Source organism: Xenopus laevis, chromosome 9_10S (assembly GCF_017654675.1).
Source record: "Xenopus laevis strain J_2021 chromosome 9_10S, Xenopus_laevis_v10.1, whole genome shotgun sequence".
Classification (NCBI taxonomy): Eukaryota; Metazoa; Chordata; class Amphibia; order Anura; family Pipidae; genus Xenopus; species Xenopus laevis.
The window spans coordinates 107,695,994-107,717,363 of NC_054388.1; the positions used below are offsets into that span (position 1 = coordinate 107,695,994).

The following is a 21,370-nucleotide window of genomic DNA, read 5'->3' on the forward strand; positions in this document are numbered from 1 at the left end:
CCCTGAGACTGTACCATTCTCTACCTGCCATGATTACACTATAGCTCCAAACAGCCACAGTCAGACTTCGGGAGTTGTAGTTTAACAACATGACAAGGGCCACAGGTTTTAGCTGAGTAAGGCCGGAGAGGGGTGTGCGTGCCGAGCCTCATGTCACACAGATGCTGCCATTCTGGTGTCGGCCTCACAGACCTTGTTTTGTTACAGCGGCTAATGAATGGCCAATTGTTTCCTTGAGTCCTACTGCGTCAGTCGCCATCTCTCCCTTATTAACCTCCTGCCTTTTGCCCTTCACTGCCCTCTCACTGTGTCCCCTAGTGTGAACTACAAATCCCAGCATTCCCAGAAGCACACAGCACCCACTCAGCTCTACCTCCACTGGGTGTCTCCATTGCACCTATAGCCTCCCCCTGACACTTACACCCCTGCCTTCAGCTCTCCCCTCCACAGGGCTATTCCCCAGCAGCTATCCCCCCCCCATGCTAACGATGCCGCAATTTGTAGTTTGGCTACTCACCCCCCCCCCCACCTGGGGAGTATATGGGACTCCTGATCAATTCTAATTAACTTTTCAATTGGTCTTCATTATTATTATTTTTTTTATAGTTCTTGAATTATTCTCCTTATTGTGACTCTTTCCAGCTTTGAAATAGGGGTCAACAGACCCCCATCTAAAAAACAAAAGCTCTGTAATGGTCAGGGCACACAGGCAGATTCGGGGAGATTAGTCGCCCAGCGAATAAATCCCCTGCCTTCCCGTCGGCTAAAATGTAAATCGCTGGAGCGATTCGTTTTCCGAAGTCGCCCGAAGTTTCCTCGTCAGGCAACTTTGGGCGACTTCGTAAAATGAATCGCTCCGAGTGCCATCCCGCCGGTGATTTGCATTCTAGCTGGCAAGAAGGCAGTTTGGGGAGATTAGTCACCCCGAAGAAGAGGAGATTTGTCGCCGGGCGACTAATCTCCCCGAATCTGCCTGTGTGCCCTGACCCTAAGGCTACAAATGTATTGTTATTGTTACTTTTTATTCCTCCTCTTTATTCAGTCCCTCTCCTATTCATATTCCAGTCTCTTATTCAAATCAATGCATGGTTGCTAGGATGATTTAGACCCTAGCAACCGGATTGCTGAAATTGCAAACTGGAGAGCTGCTGAATAAAAAGCTAAATAACTCAAAAACCAGCAAATAATAAAAAATGAAACACCAATTGCAACATGTGTTAGAATTTCTGTCTGTACATCATACTAAGTTGAATTTAAAGGCAAACAAAGCTTATGAGATGCAAGAAGTGTCCCAGAGACATGTGTCTCCCCCCAGGCTCCCAGATGTGCACATGACAGAGAGGCAGGAGGGGGGGAGGGAGAGGGGGATGTAGGTATTTGGGAGAATGGGAGGGGAAGGGGCCATGTAACTGATCTGTGTCCCTCCCCTCTCCGAGCTGATCACAGTTTCAGACTGGCAGGGAACTAGGGGAGCTGCTCTCACTCTATATCCCTCTATAACCCCAGTCATCCCACTCTGCGCTCTCATTGTCCTGTCTGATTGGGTCGGAGACCCTGTCGCAGCCCAAACCTCCCAAACCCACACACCTGCTCAGGGAAGGGACAACTATGTCCGAGCTGTCGGTCAGCGACCACCTGGAGGGGATCCTCTCCGACTTTGAGGGTAAGTGACCCTGTGCTTCTATATGCGACTATGTGCGACTATGTGCGACTGTGCGACTATGCGACTATGCGACTGTGCATCTACCACTTAATCGCCATGTGCCCCCAGTAGCACTGCCCATACACACTCTACAGCTTTCCTGTGTCTCCTCTGTGTGCCCAGCCTGTGTATCTCAATACAGTGACCAACTGCAACTGCTGCTACAGGATTCCCATCAGTTTGTGTCTGGGAGTAGCAGTCTCTTCCCTGGGATGTGTCTGTAACAGAGAGACTTGAGTGTGACAGTTATTGTGTGACTTTATATCAGTGTGTCATTGTTCAAGCCAGAATCAATATATTGTATATGTGTGTATGTGAATATATATGTGTGTATGTGAATATATATGTGTGTATGTGAATATATATGTGTTTATGTGAATGTATATGTGTGTATGTGAATATATATGTGTGTATGTGAATATATATGTGTGTATGTGAATATATATGTGTGTATGTGAATATATATGTGTGTATGTGAATATATATGTGTGTATGTGAATATATATGTGTGTATGTGAATATATATGTGTGTATGTGAATATATATGTGTGTATGTGAATGTATATGTGTGTATGTGAATATATATGTGTGTATGTGAATGTATATGTGTGTATGTGAATATATATGTGTGTATGTGAATATATATGTGTGTATGTGAATATATATGTGTGTATGTGAATATATATGTGTGTATGTGAATGTATATGTGTGTATGTGAATATATATGTGTGTATGTGAATATATATGTGTGTATGTGAATATATATGTGTGTGTGTGAATATATATGTGTGTATGTGAATATATATGTGTTTATGTGAATGTATATGTGTGTATGTGAATATATATGTGTGTATGTGAATATATATGTGTGTGTGTGAATATATATGTGTGTATGTGAATATATATGTGTGTATGTGAATGTATATGTGTGTATGTGAATATATATGTGTGTATGTGAATATATATGTGTGTATGTGAATGTATATGTGTGTATGTGAATATATATGTGTGTATGTGAATGTATATGTGTGGCAGTAGTTTATATGAGTGTGTTGAAGTGTCAGTAGTGCAGGAATGTTGTGACTGTACAGGACACAGTGGAACCCCTTTGTGCATTGTGTCCTGGTTGTGTAGAATTAGAATATATCAGTGTAGCTCATTTCATGACACTGTATCTGACTGTGCGTCACTACTGGATCTCTCATATCAGTTGTTCGCCATGTCTGTGCAACTCTGTACTCTGCCCCTACATTCTCTCTCTCTCTCTCTCTCTTTAGGAACCCCCCCACTTTCTCTCTCCCCCCCTCCTTCTTTCTAATCATCTTCTGTCTCTAGCTCTCTGGCCTCCTTTGTCTTTAGCTCTCTGGCCTCCTTTGTCTTTAGCTCTCTGGCCTCCCTTGTCTCTAGCTTTCTGGTCTCCCTTGTCTCCAGTTCTCTAGTCTCCCTTGTCTCCAGCTCTCTGGTTCTCCCTTGTCTCTAGCTCTCTGGTTCTCTCTTGTCTTTAGCTCTCTGGTTCTCCCTTGTCTCCAGCTCTCTGGCCTCCCTTGTCTCTAGCTCTCTGGTTCTCCCTTGTCTCTCGCTCTCCGGTTCTCCCTTGTCTCTAGCTATCTGGCCTCCCTTGTCTCTAGCTCTTTGGCCTCCCTTGTCTCTAGCTCTCTTTTCTCCCTTGTCTCCAGCTCTCTGGCCTCCCTTGTCTCTAGCTCTCTGGTTCTCTCTTGTCTCTAGCTCTCTGGTTCTCCCTTGTCTCTAGCTCTCTGGTTCTCCCTTGTCTCTAGCTCTCTGGCCTCCCTTGTCTCTAGCTCTCTGGTTCTCCCTTGTCTCTCGCTCTCCGGTTCTCCCTTGTCTCTAGCTATCTGGCCTCCCTTGTCTCTAGCTCTTTGGCCTCCCTTGTCTCTAGCTCTCTTTTCTCCCTTGTCTCCCTTGTCTCCAGCTCTCTGGCCTCCCTTGTCTCTAGCTCTCTGGTTCTCTCTTGTCTCTAGCTCTCTGGTTCTCCCTTGTCTCTAGCTCTCTGGCCTCCCTTGTCTCTAGCTCTCTGTTTCTCCCTTGTCTCTAGCTCTCTGGTTCTCACTTGTCTCTAGCTCACTGGTTCTCCCTTGTCTCTAGCTATCTGGCCTCCCTTGTCTCTAGCTCTTTGGCCTCCCTTGTCTCTAGCTCTCTTTTCTCCCTTGTCTCTAGCTATCTGGCCTCCCTTGTCTCTAGCTCGTTGTCCTCCCTTGTATTTAGCTCTCTGGTTCTCCCTTGTCTCTAGCTCTTTGGCCTCCCTTGTCTCTAGCTCTCAGGTTCTTGCTTGTCTCTAGCTCTCTGGTTCTCCCTTGTCTCTAGCTCTCTGGCCTCCCTTGTCTCTAGCTCTCTGGCCTCCCTTGTCTCTAGCTATCTGGCCTCCTTTGTCTCCAGCTCTTTGGCCTCCCTTGTCTCTAGCTCTCTTTTCTTCCTTGTCTCCCTTGTCTCTAGCTATCTGGCCTCCCTTGTCTCTAGCTCTTTGTCCTCCCTTGTCTTTAGCTCTCTTTTCTCTCTTGTCTCTATGTCTCTGGCCTCCCTTGTCTCTAGCTCTCTGGTTCTCGCTTATCTCTAGCTCTCTGGTTCTCCCTTGTCTCTAGCTCCCTGACCTCCCTTGTCTCTAGCTCTCTGGTTATATCTTGTCTCTAGCTCTCTGGCCTCCCTTGTCTCTAGCTCTCTGGTTCTTGCTTGTCTCTAGCTCTCTGTTTCTCCCTTGTCTCTAGCTCTCTGGTTCTCACTTGTCTCTAGCTCACTGGTTCTCCCTTGTCTCTAGCTATCTGGCCTCCCTTGTCTCTAGCTCTTTGGCCTCCCTTGTCTCTAGCTCTCTTTTCTCCCTTGTCTCTAGCTATCTGGCCTCCCTTGTCTCTAGCTCGTTGTCCTCCCTTGTATTTAGCTCTCTGGTTCTCCCTTGTCTCTAGCTCTTTGGCCTCCCTTGTCTCTAGCTCTCAGGTTCTTGCTTGTCTCTAGCTCTCTGGTTCTCCCTTGTCTCTAGCTCTCTGGCCTCCCTTGTCTCTAGCTCTCTGGCCTCCCTTGTCTCTAGCTATCTGGCCTCCTTTGTCTCCAGCTCTTTGGCCTCCCTTGTCTCTAGCTCTCTTTTCTTCCTTGTCTCCCTTGTCTCTAGCTATCTGGCCTCCCTTGTCTCTAGCTCTTTGTCCTCCCTTGTCTTTAGCTCTCTTTTCTCTCTTGTCTCTATGTCTCTGGCCTCCCTTGTCTCTAGCTCTCTGGTTCTCGCTTATCTCTAGCTCTCTGGTTCTCCCTTGTCTCTAGCTCCCTGACCTCCCTTGTCTCTAGCTCTCTGGTTATATCTTGTCTCTAGCTCTCTGGCCTCCCTTGTCTCTAGCTCTCTGGTTCTTGCTTGTCTCTAGCTCTCTGGTTCTCCCTTGTCTCTAGCTCTCTGGCCTCCCTTGTCTCTAGTTCTCTGGCCTCCCTTGTCTCTAGCTCTTTGGCCTCCCTTTCACAGAGAATACATATCCCTTTTCTACCCTTCAGCCCAACGCCGATCCGCGCCTTTATGCCGCCTGAGGCGGCCTTCCGTTGCCGCCCCGACCCCTCCTCCCGGCGCTCACATTTTTTGCGCAGGAGGGGGTCGGGGCGCTGCACGACGCTAGTGCAGAGAGCGCAATTGCGCTCTCTGCACTAGAAGAGCCGAATTTCCGGGTTGAAAACCGGAAATTCGGCTCTTAGTTACCAGGAGCGGCATTTTTGCCGCCCCTGGTAACCAGGGGGGCGCTGCCGCCTGAGGCGAGTGTCTCAACTCGCCCCATTGGTGGAGCGCCCCTGCTTCAGCCTCACCTCATAGGGAGCATACCTTTCCCTTTGACTGTATCTCATTCGGCTCACACCCTTTCCCACTCCCAGTGGGACTAACAACACCATCCCCTTTCTTTCTTTCTTTCTTTCTTTCTTTCTTTCTTTCTTTCTTTCTTTCTTTCTTTCTTCCTTCTTTTTTTCTTTATTACTTTCTCAGAACCTAGGAATAACACTTCTTCTGAGGCTAGCAACATAGCCACTCCCTTTCAGTACAGTGCAGTGACCCAATATGTACCCTGCTACCCCCCATTTGAGTCCTATAGTACTGGTGTTGCTGAGATTTTGGGCACATTTCAGTGGGTTAAAGTCACCCTATGCCACTAGCCTCATCCTTTTGTTGCCTATAATTGCTATTTATTGTGCTTATAATAAAATAAAATGATTAGAATGTAATATTCCCGTTAAAGTGACCCTGAGCCAATGAATGTAACTTGCTGTTCCTGTCCTGTGCAAAGAATAAGCTGTAAGGAAGCATTGCAGAGCAGACTGACTTCCCTTTGCCATCACAGTGGGCAAATACTCTATATGAATAGCATGCCAAGGGCAGTGTGACCATGTAATGGGTTGTCTTGTTATCACATGGCAGCTTCCTCCTGCTCCTTACTCTCTTTATCCTGACACTGACCATGGCTAATCAGCAGATGGGGCTGACGTCAGGGCTTCCTGAGCTGTCAGTGTGATTATCCCTGAAGGGATGTGGAAAGACTGAACAGCAGACGGGCACAGTGTAGTGGCCTAATGCGACTTATAGGATTATGCCCGCCGCCAACACCGGACTCGCTAATGGAAAAAGAAAGTTCTCAAATCAAAGGAGACAATGAGCAAATGCCTTAAAGATTTCTGATCATGTGATGTCATTCTAGGCTCCGCTAGGACTTTCGTTTTTTTTTTGGGGGGGGGGTTCTTAGAGTTGTTTGACCTAGATAGCAAGACTGAGCATCTATATCATGTCTTCTATATGCCTCCAAAATGGGTTGTAAGACAAACAGTTGTTGAAATTAGAGGACAACTAAACTTCTAGGCTATAAATACTGTAAATATACATTGAATTTACTGTACCTGCACAGAGAACAGCAGCCCTAGAACAGTAATGAGCCAGGCCTTCATGAGCATAAGTGGCACTGCACATGCTCAGTGTGCTCTGGGCTGCTCTTGAGAAGCTAAGCTTAGGGGTCATGTTGTGCTGGGAATCAGCAGAAAAGAAGATGGGGAGCTACTGGTGGCCTCTTCATAGGCATAGAGCTTGGGCTGGTAGCATTTTGAATTCTTTGTTGAGGTTTGGTTCTCCTTTAAAGTTTGAGGAGGACAGTATAATTCTGCAACCGCATGTTGTTGTGGTCTGTAAATGACTTGGCTTTCCATTGAGCAGTCTTCCAGTCTGACATATGATATGCTAGGGTCACAGATTAGAGTCCTGCATCAGGTCAGGTACCAACGGAATACCCGCAAGGTGGTCTGGTTTTGGGCAGAAATTTCTGAATACCTGAATTTCTGTGCAGGTAGTCTGCTGGTAACCTGTCTGGGTACCCGTCTATGTTGCATGACTGGTCCCTCCAACCTTCTACCCTCTCCTGAGTTTGTGGTATTGGAATAGGGTCCTGCGTGATGTCACTTCTGTGTAAAAGTGACACCACTTCCTGTTAAATGTGACGTCACTTCCAGTTTTTGTGGGTGCTGGGTCGGGGGTAAGCAAGCTGTTGGGTAGTGGGTCTGGGTGCTGGGTAGGGTTGCCACCTTTTTGGGAAAACTTTACCGGCCCCACCACTCACCTACGTTGCAGGTGAGCCTAGATTGCCAGAACTGGGGACCGGGCGGGTGGGAGATTTAAACAACTCAAAATCTCCCGCCCAGTCCTCAGTTCAGATGCGGCTAGCGGGCGGCATGCCGAACCCTGTAATTTACCACCCTTAACCCGGGCCTTTGTGGCCTGCCCACAAATCTGGCCCTGACTGTAAGTAGCTCTTGACTTAAAGCACTACATAGAGCTTTATTTGTATTTTACCATTCGTTCTCCTTTAGGTTCTGTTCCATTGATGACCATGCCATACAAGCAGATCTTAAAGTGTATTCACAGCTTTGAGTCATGGGTCTGTGTGAATGCAAATCAAATGAACGAGAAGAGCCACCCACTGAGCTAGCAATCAGTTGAACAAAAAAAAAACCTAACTTGACTCATGTGCCAAAAAACTGTCATGACTCATGTGCCATTGCCTTTAACATAGGCCTTGTAATGTGATTACTTACACGATATTAGGGGATAATAGGAAACTGGGAGGGAGGTGATATCACCAAATCGTTAGACAAACAGAACATCAGAAAGAGCTCCTTTAATGAACAAACAGTCTTGCTGATTAATTGTTCACTTGAGATAAGTGCTAAAATAATCATGGAAGCCCCCATCTGTTTAGGGCTGTCCTCTCTCTGCTCACAATAAGAGAAGATAAAATGGATCAAGGAGACATTACATTCTAAAGTTAAGTATCTTGTCCTCATTCTAGCTGCGCAACCCCAATTGTCTATTGTCATTAAAAATTAATTCGAAATAATTGTTCTCTACCAATTGACCGGTCTCCATAAATAAGGCAGCGTCATTCATTTGCTTTAGAGCTTCCATTGCACCTGCCCTTTAAGTAGATGCCTGTGATTTACAGTTCCAATAAATAGTGAATAAAGTACCCCCTCTTGTAAAGTATAAGGATATTATAAGTTACCGAGGAGTTTCATGACCATATAAAAACACGAGGCTGAAGGCCGAGTGTTTTTATAGAGGTCATGGAACTCCGAGGTAACTTCTGATATACTTTATTTATTATAATACACAAATTTCAGTGAGTCATGTGACAGAAATGACATCAGAACTCACCATTTATAACTGATGACATCAGAACTCACCGTTTATAAGGATTTACAAGATATTCATAGCTTTTGTGTATTACTAAGTGATACGTAAAACATCAAGCATCTTCCGCAAAGGACTCAAAGATATTTTGGACATAACTGTTGACTGGTTAAGATTGCAGCCAACCTGAAAGGTAAAACTATTGGTCTGGGCTCCTCTTGAATGTCCAACCTTTTGTCAGGGCTGCTCATAAAGCAATCCAAGCTCCAAGCTTTGGTTAAAGTCCCCTTTAGGCACAAAACCACCTTTTAAGGGCAATTATTTGGTCAAAGCTTCCCTTGTAGGTCCAACCTTTGCCAGGACCACCCTTAACTATTAAAATCACCCTGGAATATCTAGCATCTGGCCAGGGCCACCCTTAACCTGTGAAGACTCCCTTGAAGATCCAACCTTTGTTCATGGTGCCCCTTTATGGTCCAGTCTTTGGTCAATGCTACCCCTGGCTCTTGAAGCAACCCTGGAAGGTCCAGCATCTTGCCACCTTTAGCTCATGAAAATACTCTTAAAGGTCCAGCCTTTGTTCACCCCCCCCATGAACTACTTTGAAAAGTCAAGACTTTAGTCAGGGCCTCACTTTAAAGATCCAACCCTTGGCCTTGGCCACCCATAGCTTATGAAGCCACACTTGAAGGCCCAGCTCAGGACCCACTTGAAGTTCCAACTTTGTTCAGGGCCTTTAGCCCATGAAATGCCAGACTTTTGCCACAAAGGTCAAGGCTATCTTTTGGCCCATCAGATCATGTTATATTTCAACAAGCAAACATTTTCCAAATCAATTCTAAACTTTTATAAAGTTTATCCACATACTTTACTGTAATACTTTAATCTAATGCTAAAGGTAGTGACTGAGCTACTTTGATGCTAGAGGGCTGCGCTTATGATTGCCATCTTTTTGGTAGATTGACTCTCGACAGGGGGCGGGGCACGTGACAGCGGAAGCAGGTCCGGAGACGTTGGGGGCACGGTTCTGGCCTAGAGATAATCAATTGACTGATCACAATCCCCTAATTGGTAAACCGGACAGGCAGTTTTCACTCGGACAGCCCTTCTAAATGCTTCAAATGGAGCCACATGTGCACCAAAGTAGCTAGAAGTATTCCAAGTTTGTGTGCCAAAATATGCGTGATAATATGGATCTGCCACTGTACCATGTATCGCGCCAGTAGTTATTAGCCCAGAGACTGTGATAAGTCTCCTTCAGAGAAACGTGGCCTCAATAAGTGGCAAGTGGTTTTCTTTTCTCTCCTTTGACATGTCATTCATTGTTAATGTTGTTGTGCAAACATGGAGGACCTCTGGCTACCTTCTTGTGCTGTAGCCTCCTACTCTGATCAATGCAGTTATTGAGTTAGTGACAAAGAAAGCACTCAGCTGCTGGACACTCCCTGTTAGTAAATACCTTTTCCAAATCATGAAAGCGCCCGACACGCTCCTGTTGACACAAAGTTGTTTAGTTAAACAATGAGGCCATTGAATCTTCTGTAATAAGTGGTTTCTCAGCTGCATGGTACCAGATTGATGGGAAGCCTGAAGATAAGTGGCCAAAAAATACATGAGCCTCATCATTAAAGTAGATTTAATATAGGGGTGTGACAATTAAAAGCCAACTGCTGGTTGGTTGTTGGGTGTTACAAGATTAGGAAAAGTTTGCCTTTGTTACTACAAACCCCACGTGGACTGCTAGACTGCAGGTGAAGGTATGTGGCACAGTGAGGGGTATAAGGGGAAGAATAGGGAGTATTTTGAGGTTCATTCAGTAAAGAATACGAGTGTTGCTCAAGAATGCTGATGACTGGCAGGCTGGGCCATTCCTGATTGATACCCTGTGTATAGAAGTTTAGGGTTTGTGGGGCAGTGTTTTTATTATTTGGAGATGGCTGTTCCCTCGTCCAAACTATTTGATGTACAGTAGCCTACCAATGTGATGGATGGATGTCTTTAAATGCTTTTTCCCCTAGGGACAGAGTTAGGGGTCAATAATTTTTGACAGAGGTCAACGATTAGAGGTGGAGTTCTTTGGTATAGGAGCACTGGGGACAGGAGCATGGGAGCCATTGGCAGTGTTTCATCTTAGCCAGACAATACTTGGCTTGTGTTTGAAGTAGCCAAGAATACAGCCCCTGCAGCGCTCATGTGGTTCTGCAAATTATGTTTCCATTTTTAAAACGGCCATAGTAATAGTCATATAGTAATAACATAGACGTATTCCTCTGCCTGGGCATATTATGGGACTGTTTCTTCAGAGTTTCGTTTTGGTACATGATTAAAGCTTATATATTGGTGGTAGACACATTTTATTTTATAGATATTATGTTTAGCACAGAAAGTTTATAATTCTAGGCTCTTATAGATTATCCACACGTCAGCTCTCTGTTCTGTTCTAATGCTGGGAGTAGTGAAATTTAAAGGAACAGTTCAGTGTGAAAATAAAAACTGGGTAAATAGATAGGCTGTGCAAAATAAAAAATGTTTCTAATATAGTTAGTTAGCCAAAAATGTAATGTATAAAGTCTGGAGTGACTGGATGTGTAACATAATAGCCAGAACACTACTTCCTGCTTTTCAGCTCTCTAACTCTGAGTTAGTCAGTGACTGTAAGGGGGTGTCACATGGGACATAACTGTTCAGTGAGTTTGTAATTGATCCTCAGCATTCAGCTCAGATTCAAAAGCAACAGTTATGACCCATTTGGTCCCCCCTCAAGTCACTGTTTGGTTACTGCCTGGTAAATCAGTGGAAACCAAGACAGCTGAAAAAGCAGGAAGTAGTGTTCTGGCTACAGGGGCTCACCGCCAATGAGGCGAGTTGAGAAACTCGCCACAGGCGGCAACGCAGGAGAGGTTTCCAGGGGCGGCAAAAAGCCGCTCCTGGTACCTTTAAGAGCCGAATTTCTGTTTTTAAACCGGAAATTCGGCTTTACTATTGCGAGAGAGCGCAATTGCACTCTACGCATTAGTGTTCCTGCCTGCGAGGGAGGGGCGGCATTGAAGGAGCCGCCTCAGGCGGCGCTGTAAGTAGAATCGGCGCTGTCTGGCTATTGTGTTAGACATCCAGTCACTCCAGCCTTTATACATTACATTACTAACTATATTAGATACATTATTTAATTTGCACAGCCTATTTATTTACCTAGTTTTTATTTTTACACTGAACAATTCCTTTAAGCGCCAACTGAGCTATATTGAAGCTAGTGCTGCAAAATGCATCACTTGTGTAAAGGGTTGCCATCTGGCCAGTAAAGATTATTCTTGATGCCAATGTTATTAATAGGATGCTGCCTATAGTAGCAGTGGGATAATAGTCTCTGGGAAGGGAGTGTGACTGTGGGATAGCAGGTATAGTAGGGAGAGATGGTGTCTATAGTAACAGTGGGATAATAGTCTCTGGGAAGGGAGTGTGACTGTGGGATAGCAGGTATAGTAGGGAGAGATGGTGCCTATAGTGTAACAGTGGATAATAGTCTCTGGGAAGGGAGTGTGACTGTGGGATAGCAGGTATAGTAGGGAGAGATGGTGTCTATAGTAACAGTGGATAATAGTCTCTGGGAAGGGAGTGTGACTGTGGGATAGCAGGTATAGTAGGGAGAGATGGTGCCTATAGTAACAGTGGGATAATAGTCTCTGGGAAGGGAGTGTGACTGTGGGATAGCAGGTATAGTAGGGAGAGATGGTGTCTATAGTAACAGTGGGATAATAGTCTCTGGGAAGGGAGTGTGACTGTGGGATAGCAGGTATAGTAGGGAGAGATGCTGCCTATAGTAGCAGTGGGATAATAGTCTCTGGGAAGGGAGTGTGACTGTGGGATAGCAGGTATAGTAGGAAGAGATGGTGCCTATAGTAACAGTGGGATAATAGTCTCTGGGAAGGGAGTGTGACTGTGGGATAGCAGGTATAGTAGGGAGAGATGGTGTCTATAGTAACAGTGGGATAATAGTCTCTGGGAAGGGAGTGTGACTGTGGGATAGCAGGTATAGTAGGGAGAGATGGTGCCTATAGTGTAACAGTGGATAATAGTCTCTGGGAAGGGAGTGTGACTGTGGGATAGCAGGTATAGTAGGGAGAGATGGTGTCTATAGTAACAGTGGATAATAGTCTCTGGGAAGGGAGTGTGACTGTGGGATAGCAGGTATAGTAGGAAGAGATGGTGCCTATAGTAACAGTGGGATAATAGTCTCTGGGAAGGGAGTGTGACTGTGGGATAGCAGGTATAGTAGGGAGAGATGGTGTCTATAGTAACAGTGGGATAATAGTCTCTGGGAAGGGAGTGTGACTGTGGGATAGCAGGTATAGTAGGGAGAGATGCTGCCTATAGTAGCAGTGGGATAATAGTCTCTGGGAAGGGAGTGTGACTGTGGGATAGCAGGTATAGTAGGAAGAGATGGTGCCTATAGTAACAGTGGGATAATAGTCTCTGGGAAGGGAGTGTGACTGTGGGATAGCAGGTATAGTAGGGAGAGATGGTGTCTATAGTAACAGTGGTATAATAGTCTCTGGGAAGGGAGTGTGACTGTGGGATAGCAGGTATAGTAGGAAGAGATGGTGCCTATAGTAACAGTGGGATAATAGTCTCTGGGAAGGGAGTGTGACTGTGGGATAGCAGGTATAGTAGGGAGAGATGGTGCCTATAGTAACAGTGGATAATAGTCTCTGGGAAGGGAGTGTGACTGTGGGATAGCAGGTATAGTAGGGAGAGATGGTGTCTATAGTAACAGTGGATAATAGTCTCTGGGAAGGGAGTGTGACTGTGGGATAGCAGGTATAGTAGGGAGAGATGGTGCCTATAGTAACAGTGGATAATAGTCTCTGGGAAGGGAGTGTGACTGTGGGATAGCAGGTATAGTAGGGAGAGATGGTGCCTATAGTAACAGTGGGATAATAGTCTCTGGGAAGGGAGTGTGACTGTGGGATAGCAGGTATAGTAGGGAGAGATGGTGTCTATAGTAACAGTGGATAATAGTCTCTGGGAAGGGAGTGTGACTGTGGGATAGCAGGTATAGTAGGGAGAGATGGTGTCTATAGTAACAGTGGGATAATAGTCTCTGGGAAGGGAGAGTGACTGTGGGATAGCAGGTATAGTAGGGAGAGATGGTGCCTATAGTAACAGTGGGATAATAGTCTCTGGGAAGGGAGAGTGACTGTGGGATAGCAGGTATAGTAGGGAGAGATGGTGCCTATAGTAACAGTGGATAATAGTCTCTGGGAAGGGAGTGTGACTGTGGGATAGCAGGTATAGTAGGGAGAGATGGTGCTTATAATAGCCATGGGATAATCTTTTAGGAAGAGAATGTTAATTTATGACATAAGAGGCTGGTTGGGCACATCTTTTCTTATTACTTCTCATAGCCCTCCTGTAGGTTTATAATCGTTTCATAGAATCCAGAAGGTGTGGTGTGACCTTGCAAGCTTCGTTTTTTTAAAAGACTGTGCTGAGGGATATGAAAAATTTATGCAAGCACTGGTATTTCTATTTAATGAGCATGATTCTGCATGAACAGTCCCCTAAATTTGCTCATTTGCTCAGAGAGATACAATAACACTTTTGCCAGTAATTCCCCTGATATAAGCACAGCTCTCGGGGGCTATAGTATGTATAGCAGTAGGTATATGGCAGCCATCGAATACAAATGACTGCTATTTTCTCCTTCTATCACAGAATATTGATTGAAGTGTATTGCACAAAAGGCATAATCTATTTATATTTCCGCTGTAACGTTGCAAGGAAACCGCCCATGTGACCCTCTCCTTGGTTTGTTTGAAAAAAATGTTATTTTTTGTGACTTCAGAAGCGCCCATATCTGGCCCAGGAATTCCTTTGTATCAGAGGGAGGGCTGATTTGCATAGCAAATAACTGATAAGCTATTTAGAGTGCAATTGTTTTACGACTGAAGCGGAGAGAGTGATGGGGTCAGATGACAGTCGTGACTGTGTGCACACCCTCGGGAGGAAACACGGCCCTACTTTCTTTAGCTTGCCAGGGATTAAAGGGAATATAAGGCCAAAAATAACATAATGACAATGTAATTCTAAGCCAGTTTTCAAAATACATTAATTGAAAAGTGCCGGGTATTGGTAAATGTCATTGTAACCAAAATCAGTATTTGTCTGTCCCTGTCTGCACTGCTGGTTCTGACTTTAGAAACAATCTGGCAGAAATCAGCCTTGCATGATACTTCACAGGTCTGTTAATGAGCTGACGTCTGCTGCATTGCATCTGAAACCTCTAGTCACCTGCATGGAAATAAAACTGTTATTTCAGTAGAAAGCTGTAATTCATTTCGTTTTCGCTGAGCAACCTGGGTACATTCCGCCACATGCATGTGCTTTCCCTGGACGGTGGCCTGCGGGGGTTGAAATGCTCTTGTACAACTTCATGCCTAGTGGCGTATCAGGTGTGCTCCCTTCCTGAACCGCAGTACCTTGTGCACTGTGCCCTGGAATCTCTTTAAGCAAGGTCAGAGGTTATACAATTACCACCAGCTGCAGAACCCCAAGGGGCATGTTTATAAAACTTTGTGAAGAAGGGCAACTTCTCTGTTTCACTCCTTGCCTTATTATAAAAGACGTGTGGCTGCAAAACCCCATGAAAAACTATATGACTGTGGCTAAGGGATAACAGATATAGTAGGGAGAGTTGGTGCCTATAGTAACAGTGGATAATAGTCTCTGGGAAGGGAGTGTGACTGAGGGATAGCAGGTATAGTAGGGAGAGATGGTGCCTATAGTAACAGTGGATAATAGTCTCTGGGAAGGGAGTGTGACTGTGGGATAGCAGGTATAGTAGGGAGAGATGGTGTCTATAGTAACAGTGGATAATAGTCTCTGGGAAGGGAGTGTGACTGTGGGATAGCAGGTATAGTAGGGAGAGATGGTGTCTATAGTAACAGTGGATAATAGTCTCTGGGAAGGGAGCGTGACTGTGGGATAGCAGGTATAGTAGGGAGAGATGGTGCCTATAGTAAGAGTGGATAATAGTCTCTGGGAAGGGAGTGTGACTGTGGGATAGCAGGTATAGTAGGGAGAGATGGTGCCTATAGTAACAGTGGATAATAGTCTCTGGGAAGGGAGTGTGACTGTGGGATAGCAGGTATAGTAGGGAGAGATGGTGTCTATAGTAACAGTGGATAATAGTCTCTGGGAAGGGAGCGTGACTGTGGGATAGCAGGTATAGTAGGGAGAGATGGTGCCTATAGTAAGAGTGGATAATAGTCTCTGGGAAGGGAGTGTGACTGTGGGATAGCAGGTATAGTAGGGAGAGCTGGTGCCTATAGTAACAGTGGATAATAGTCTCTGGGAAGGGAGTGTGACTGTGGGATAGCAGGTATAGTAGGGAGAGATGGTGTCTATAGTAACAGTGGGATAATAGTCTCTGGGAAGGGAGTGTGACTGTGGGATAGCAGGTATAGTAGGGAGAGATGGTGTCTATAGTAACAGTGGATAATAGTCTGTGGAAAGGGAGTGTGACTGTGGGATAGCAGGTATAGTAGGGAGAGATGGTGTCTATAGTAACCGTGGATAATAGTCTCTGGGAAGGGAGTGTGACTGTGGGATAGCAGGTATAGTAGGGAGAGATGATGTCTATAGTAACCGTGGATAATAGTCTCTGGGAAGGTAGTGTGACTGTGGGATAGCAGGTATAGTAGGGAGAGATGGTGCCTATAGTAACAGTGGGGATAATAGTCTCTGGGAAGGGAGTGTGACTGTGGGATAGCAGGTATAGTAGGGAGAGATGGTGTCTATAGTAACAGTGGGATAATAGTCTCTGGGAAGGGAGTGTGACTGTGGGATAGCAGGTATAGTAGGGAGAGATGGTGCCTATAGTAACAGTGGGATAATAGTCTCTGGGAAGGGAGTGTGACTGTGGGATAACAGGTATAGTAGGAAGAGATGGTGTCTATAGTAACAGTGGATAATAGTCTCTGGGAAGGGAGTGTGACTGTGGGATAGCAGGTATAGTAGGGAGAGATGGTGTCTATAGTAACAGTGGATAATAGTCTCTGGGAAGGGAGTGTGACTGTGGGATAGCAGGTATAGTAGGGAGAGGTGGTGCCTATAGTAACAGTGGATAATAGTCTCTGGGAAGGGAGTGTGACTGTGGGATAGCAGGTATAGTAGGGAGAGATGGTGTCTATAGTAACAGTGGATAATAGTCTCTGGGAAGGGAGTGTGACTGTGGGATAGCAGGTATAGTAGGGAGAGGTGGTGCCTATAGTAACAGTGGATAATAGTCTCTGGGAAGGGAGTGTGACTGTGGGATAACAGGTATAGTAGGGAGAGATGGTGTCTATAGTAACAGTGGATAATAGTCTCTGGGAAGGGAGTGTGACTGTGGGATAGCAGGTATAGTAGGGAGAGATGGTGTCTATAGTAACAGTGGGTAATAGTCTCTGGGAAGGGAGTGTGACTGAGGGATAGCAGGTATAGTAGGAAGAGATGGTGTCTATAGTAACAGTGGATAATAGTCTCTGGGAAGGGAGCGTGACTGTGGGATAGCAGGTATAGTAGGGAGAGATGGTGTCTATAGTAACAGTGGGGATAATAGTCTCTGGGAAGGGAGTGTGACTGTGGGATAGCAGGTATAGTAGGGAGAGATGGTGCCTATAGTAACAGTGGATAATAGTCTCTGGGAAGGGAGTGTGACTGTGGGATAGCAGGTATAGTAGGGAGAGATGGTGTCTATAGTAACAGTGGATAATAGTCTCTGGGAAGGGAGTGTGACTGTGGGATAGCAGGTATAGTAGGGAGAGATGGTGTCTATAGTAACAGTGGATAATAGTCTCTGGGAAGGGAGTGTGACTGTGGGATAGCAGGTATAGTAGGGAGAGATGGTGCCTATAGTAACAGTGGATAATAGTCTCTGGGAAGGGAGTGTGACTGTGGGATAGCAGGTATAGTAGGGAGAGATGGTGTCTATAGTAACAGTGGATAATAGTCTCTGGGAAGGGAGTGTGACTGTGGGATAGCAGGTATAGTAGGGAGAGATGGTGTCTATAGTAACAGTGGATAATAGTCTGTGGGAAGGGAGTGTGACTGTGGGATAGCAGGTATAGTAGGGAGAGGTGGTGCCTATAGTAACAGTGGATAATAGTCTCTGGGAAGGGAGTGTGACTGTGGGATAACAGGTATAGTAGGGAGAGATGGTGTCTATAGTAACAGTGGATAATAGTCTCTGGGAAGGGAGTGTGACTGTGGGATAGCAGGTATAGTAGGGAGAGATGGTGTCTATAGTAACAGTGGATAATAGTCTCTGGGAAGGGAGTGTGACTGTGGGATAGCAGGTATAGTAGGGAGAGGTGGTGCCTATAGTAACAGTGGATAATAGTCTCTGGGAAGGGAGTGTGACTGTGGGATAGCAGGTATAGTAGGGAGAGATGGTGTCTATAGTAACAGTGGATAATAGTCTCTGGGAAGGGAGTGTGACTGTGGGATAGCAGGTATAGTAGGGAGAGGTGGTGCCTATAGTAACAGTGGATAATAGTCTCTGGGAAGGGAGTGTGACTGTGGGATAACAGGTATAGTAGGGAGAGATGGTGTCTATAGTAACAGTGGATAATAGTCTCTGGGAAGGGAGTGTGACTGTGGGATAGCAGGTATAGTAGGGAGAGATGGTGTCTATAGTAACAGTGGGTAATAGTCTCTGGGAAGGGAGTGTGACTGAGGGATAGCAGGTATAGTAGGAAGAGATGGTGTCTATAGTAACAGTGGATAATAGTCTCTGGGAAGGGAGCGTGACTGTGGGATAGCAGGTATAGTAGGGAGAGATGGTGTCTATAGTAACAGTGGGGATAATAGTCTCTGGGAAGGGAGTGTGACTGTGGGATAGCAGGTATAGTAGGGAGAGATGGTGCCTATAGTAACAGTGGATAATAGTCTCTGGGAAGGGAGTGTGACTGTGGGATAGCAGGTATAGTAGGGAGAGATGGTGCCTATAGTAACAGTGGATAATAGTCTCTGGGAAGGGAGTGTGACTGTGGGATAGCAGGTATAGTAGGGAGAGATGGTGTCTATAGTAACAGTGGATAATAGTCTCTGGGAAGGGAGTGTGACTGTGGGATAGCAGGTATAGTAGGGAGAGATGGTGCCTATAGTAACAGTGGGATAATAGTCTCTGGGAAGGGAGTGTGACTGTGGGATAGCAGGTATAGTAGGGAGAGATGGTGCCTATAGTAACAGTGGATAATAGTCTGTGGGAAGGGAGTGTGACTGTGGGATAGCAGGTATAGTAGGGAGAGGTGGTGTCTATAGTAACAGTGGATAATAGTCTCTGGGAAGGGAGTGTGACTGTGGGATAGCAGGTATAGTAGGGAGAGGTGGTGCCTATAGTAACAGTGGATAATAGTCTCTGGGAAGGGAGTGTGACTGTGGGATAGCAGGTATAGTAGGGAGAGATGGTGTCTATAGTAACAGTGGATAATAGTCTCTGGGAAGGGAGTGTGACTGTGGGATAGCAGGTATAGTAGGGAGAGGTGGTGCCTATAGTAACAGTGGATAATAGTCTCTGGGAAGGGAGTGTGACTGTGGGATAGCAGGTATAGTAGGGAGAGATGGTGTCTATAGTAACAGTGGATAATAGTCTCTGGGAAGGGAGTGTGACTGTGGGATAGCAGGTATAGTAGGGAGAGGTGGTGCCTATAGTAACAGTGGATAATAGTCTCTGGGAAGGGAGTGTGACTGTGGGATAACAGGTATAGTAGGGAGAGATGGTGTCTATAGTAACAGTGGATAATAGTCTCTGGGAAGGGAGTGTGACTGTGGGATAGCAGGTATAGTAGGGAGAGATGGTGTCTATAGTAACAGTGGGTAATAGTCTCTGGGAAGGGAGTGTGACTGAGGGATAGCAGGTATAGTAGGAAGAGATGGTGTCTATAGTAACAGTGGATAATAGTCTCTGGGAAGGGAGCGTGACTGTGGGATAGCAGGTATAGTAGGGAGAGATGGTGTCTATAGTAACAGTGGGGATAATAGTCTCTGGGAAGGGAGTGTGACTGTGGGATAGCAGGTATAGTAGGGAGAGATGGTGCCTATAGTAACAGTGGATAATAGTCTCTGGGAAGGGAGTGTGACTGTGGGATAGCAGGTATAGTAGGGAGAGATGGTGCCTATAGTAACAGTGGATAATAGTCTCTGGGAAGGGAGTGTGACTGTGGGATAGCAGGTATAGTAGGGAGAGATGGTGTCTATAGTAACAGTGGATAATAGTCTCTGGGAAGGGAGTGTGACTGTGGGATAGCAGGTATAGTAGGGAGAGATGGTGCCTATAGTAACAGTGGGATAATAGTCTCTGGGAAGGGAGTGTGACTGTGGGATAGCAGGTATAGTAGGGAGAGATGGTGCCTATAGTAACAGTGGATAATAGTCTGTGGGAAGGGAGTGTGACTGTGGGATAGCAGGTATAGTAGTGAAGGCTGGTGCCTTTGGTGGTATTGGGGGTAATTGGTATGTGTTATTTATATACAGTATGTTCATTAAAGCTGTCTGTGCCAGAAAGAATATAATGGGCAGAGGCAATAAAACTGCTTCACAGTACATTCATATTCCCATTTTCACATGTATTTCAACTTGCAGGGGGTGGAAATGTTTGCGCACATATTTGCAACAGTTAAAACATGTCCTTTGATGTGTGACTCATGTGCCTTTTAACAGCTGGGTAAACTATGTAGCATTCTGTATCTCTATTTTTCAGGACTATAAATTTATTTTACAAGACAAGCTACAAATACATGATCCCACCTAATGCTCACTTGTATAATATGTATTGACCACTAATGGGATCACTTGACCATCTTTAAAGGATAGTAACTCACTAGAATGTTCTGGATGCATTTCTCAAAGGTCAAATTGTTCTTCCCAGATGTAAAAACTGGAATAATAGTGTTCTTTAAAGTTGCTGCTTGCACTCTTGGGGCCATTGTATGGCTTATTTATATGGGTTGTACAAGGGCAGGCTCGATGGGTTACATTGGCCACATGTTCCCTGTTATACAAGATAATACTTGTTGCATCCCCAATAGTTTTCTGTTTTATGGCTGTGATAATACTGAATTGATGAGGGTGGAGGATGGGATTTTTTCCATTCTGCCTCTTTCCTGCTCATTACTTAGGTGGAATGCTGGAAGAACACATTTTAGCTCATTTCCGCCCCCATCTCTTGGGCTTACGGGAAACAATTAAGGTATTTTCCTCCTTTCTTGAGACTTCTCTGCTCAAGCTGATGGAGAATTCTTTGTCTTGGCATCACATTAAGGGCCCATATTGTATAATTATAGAGTTCTTACCATCCCAAACAGTCACACACAGATCTGGGAAAATTACACAAAATGATTCTGTTCCCTTTAGTCTCTTCCCAAAACTGCTATCCCCAGCTCAATTACTGAAAGCCTGCTGCCCACCCATCACATTTTAGTTCGGAATAGTCATTCATGCTACACCCCTCAAGGCAGCTCTATATTATTTAAATAGACGGTTCCCAGACCTTCTGAATCTGTATCCATAAGTTTGCCATCCCAAGTCAACGGCTTATTATAAAAATTGATTTAGGCTGAGGACATGCGACCCTATCCAGATGGGTCTCCATATGCATGAAGTAGGATCCAGTCGTTGACCCGGGTGGAAAATCATCCCTATTTAGACCAGAGCATGGCCGACCCAATTGAGCAATTATCTGCGGATCTTCCCATGTATGACCAGCTATGCAGCCCTATTCCACATCTAGAACTTTAGCAGAACTTGTATAGACTCTCATTCCTTCACTGCATCTATAATAGACACTAGGGCTTTACTGATGACTACGTTGTACTGGATTGTTCTAGCCAGCTTTGGTCACTGGGCACTAACGTTAAGGGTCAGGGCACATGCTCAGATTCGGGGAGATTAGTCGCCCGGTGACAAATCTCATCTTCTTCAGGGCGACTAATCTCCCTGAACTGCCTCCCGCCGGCTAGAATGTAAATCACCGGTGGGATGGC

The 21,370-nt window shown here is 45.4% G+C and overlaps 1 protein-coding gene across 2 annotated transcripts in view; it reads left to right on the top strand.

The window, feature by feature from the left end:
- Window positions 1–1,425: 1,425 nt before the first annotated feature.
- Window positions 1,426–21,370, top strand: part of septin12.S (septin 12 S homeolog) — an 84,894-nt gene continuing 64,949 nt past the window's right edge. The window contains exon 1 of one of the 2 annotated variants that reach the window (XM_018237202.2): window positions 1,426–1,663. In XM_018237202.2, the coding sequence (XP_018092691.1) occupies window positions 1,609–1,663 (55 nt within the window). In that variant the 5' untranslated portion in view covers window positions 1,426–1,608. The remainder of the gene's footprint in view (window positions 1,664–21,370) is intronic. The other variant, XM_041577625.1, reaches the window with a different exon arrangement.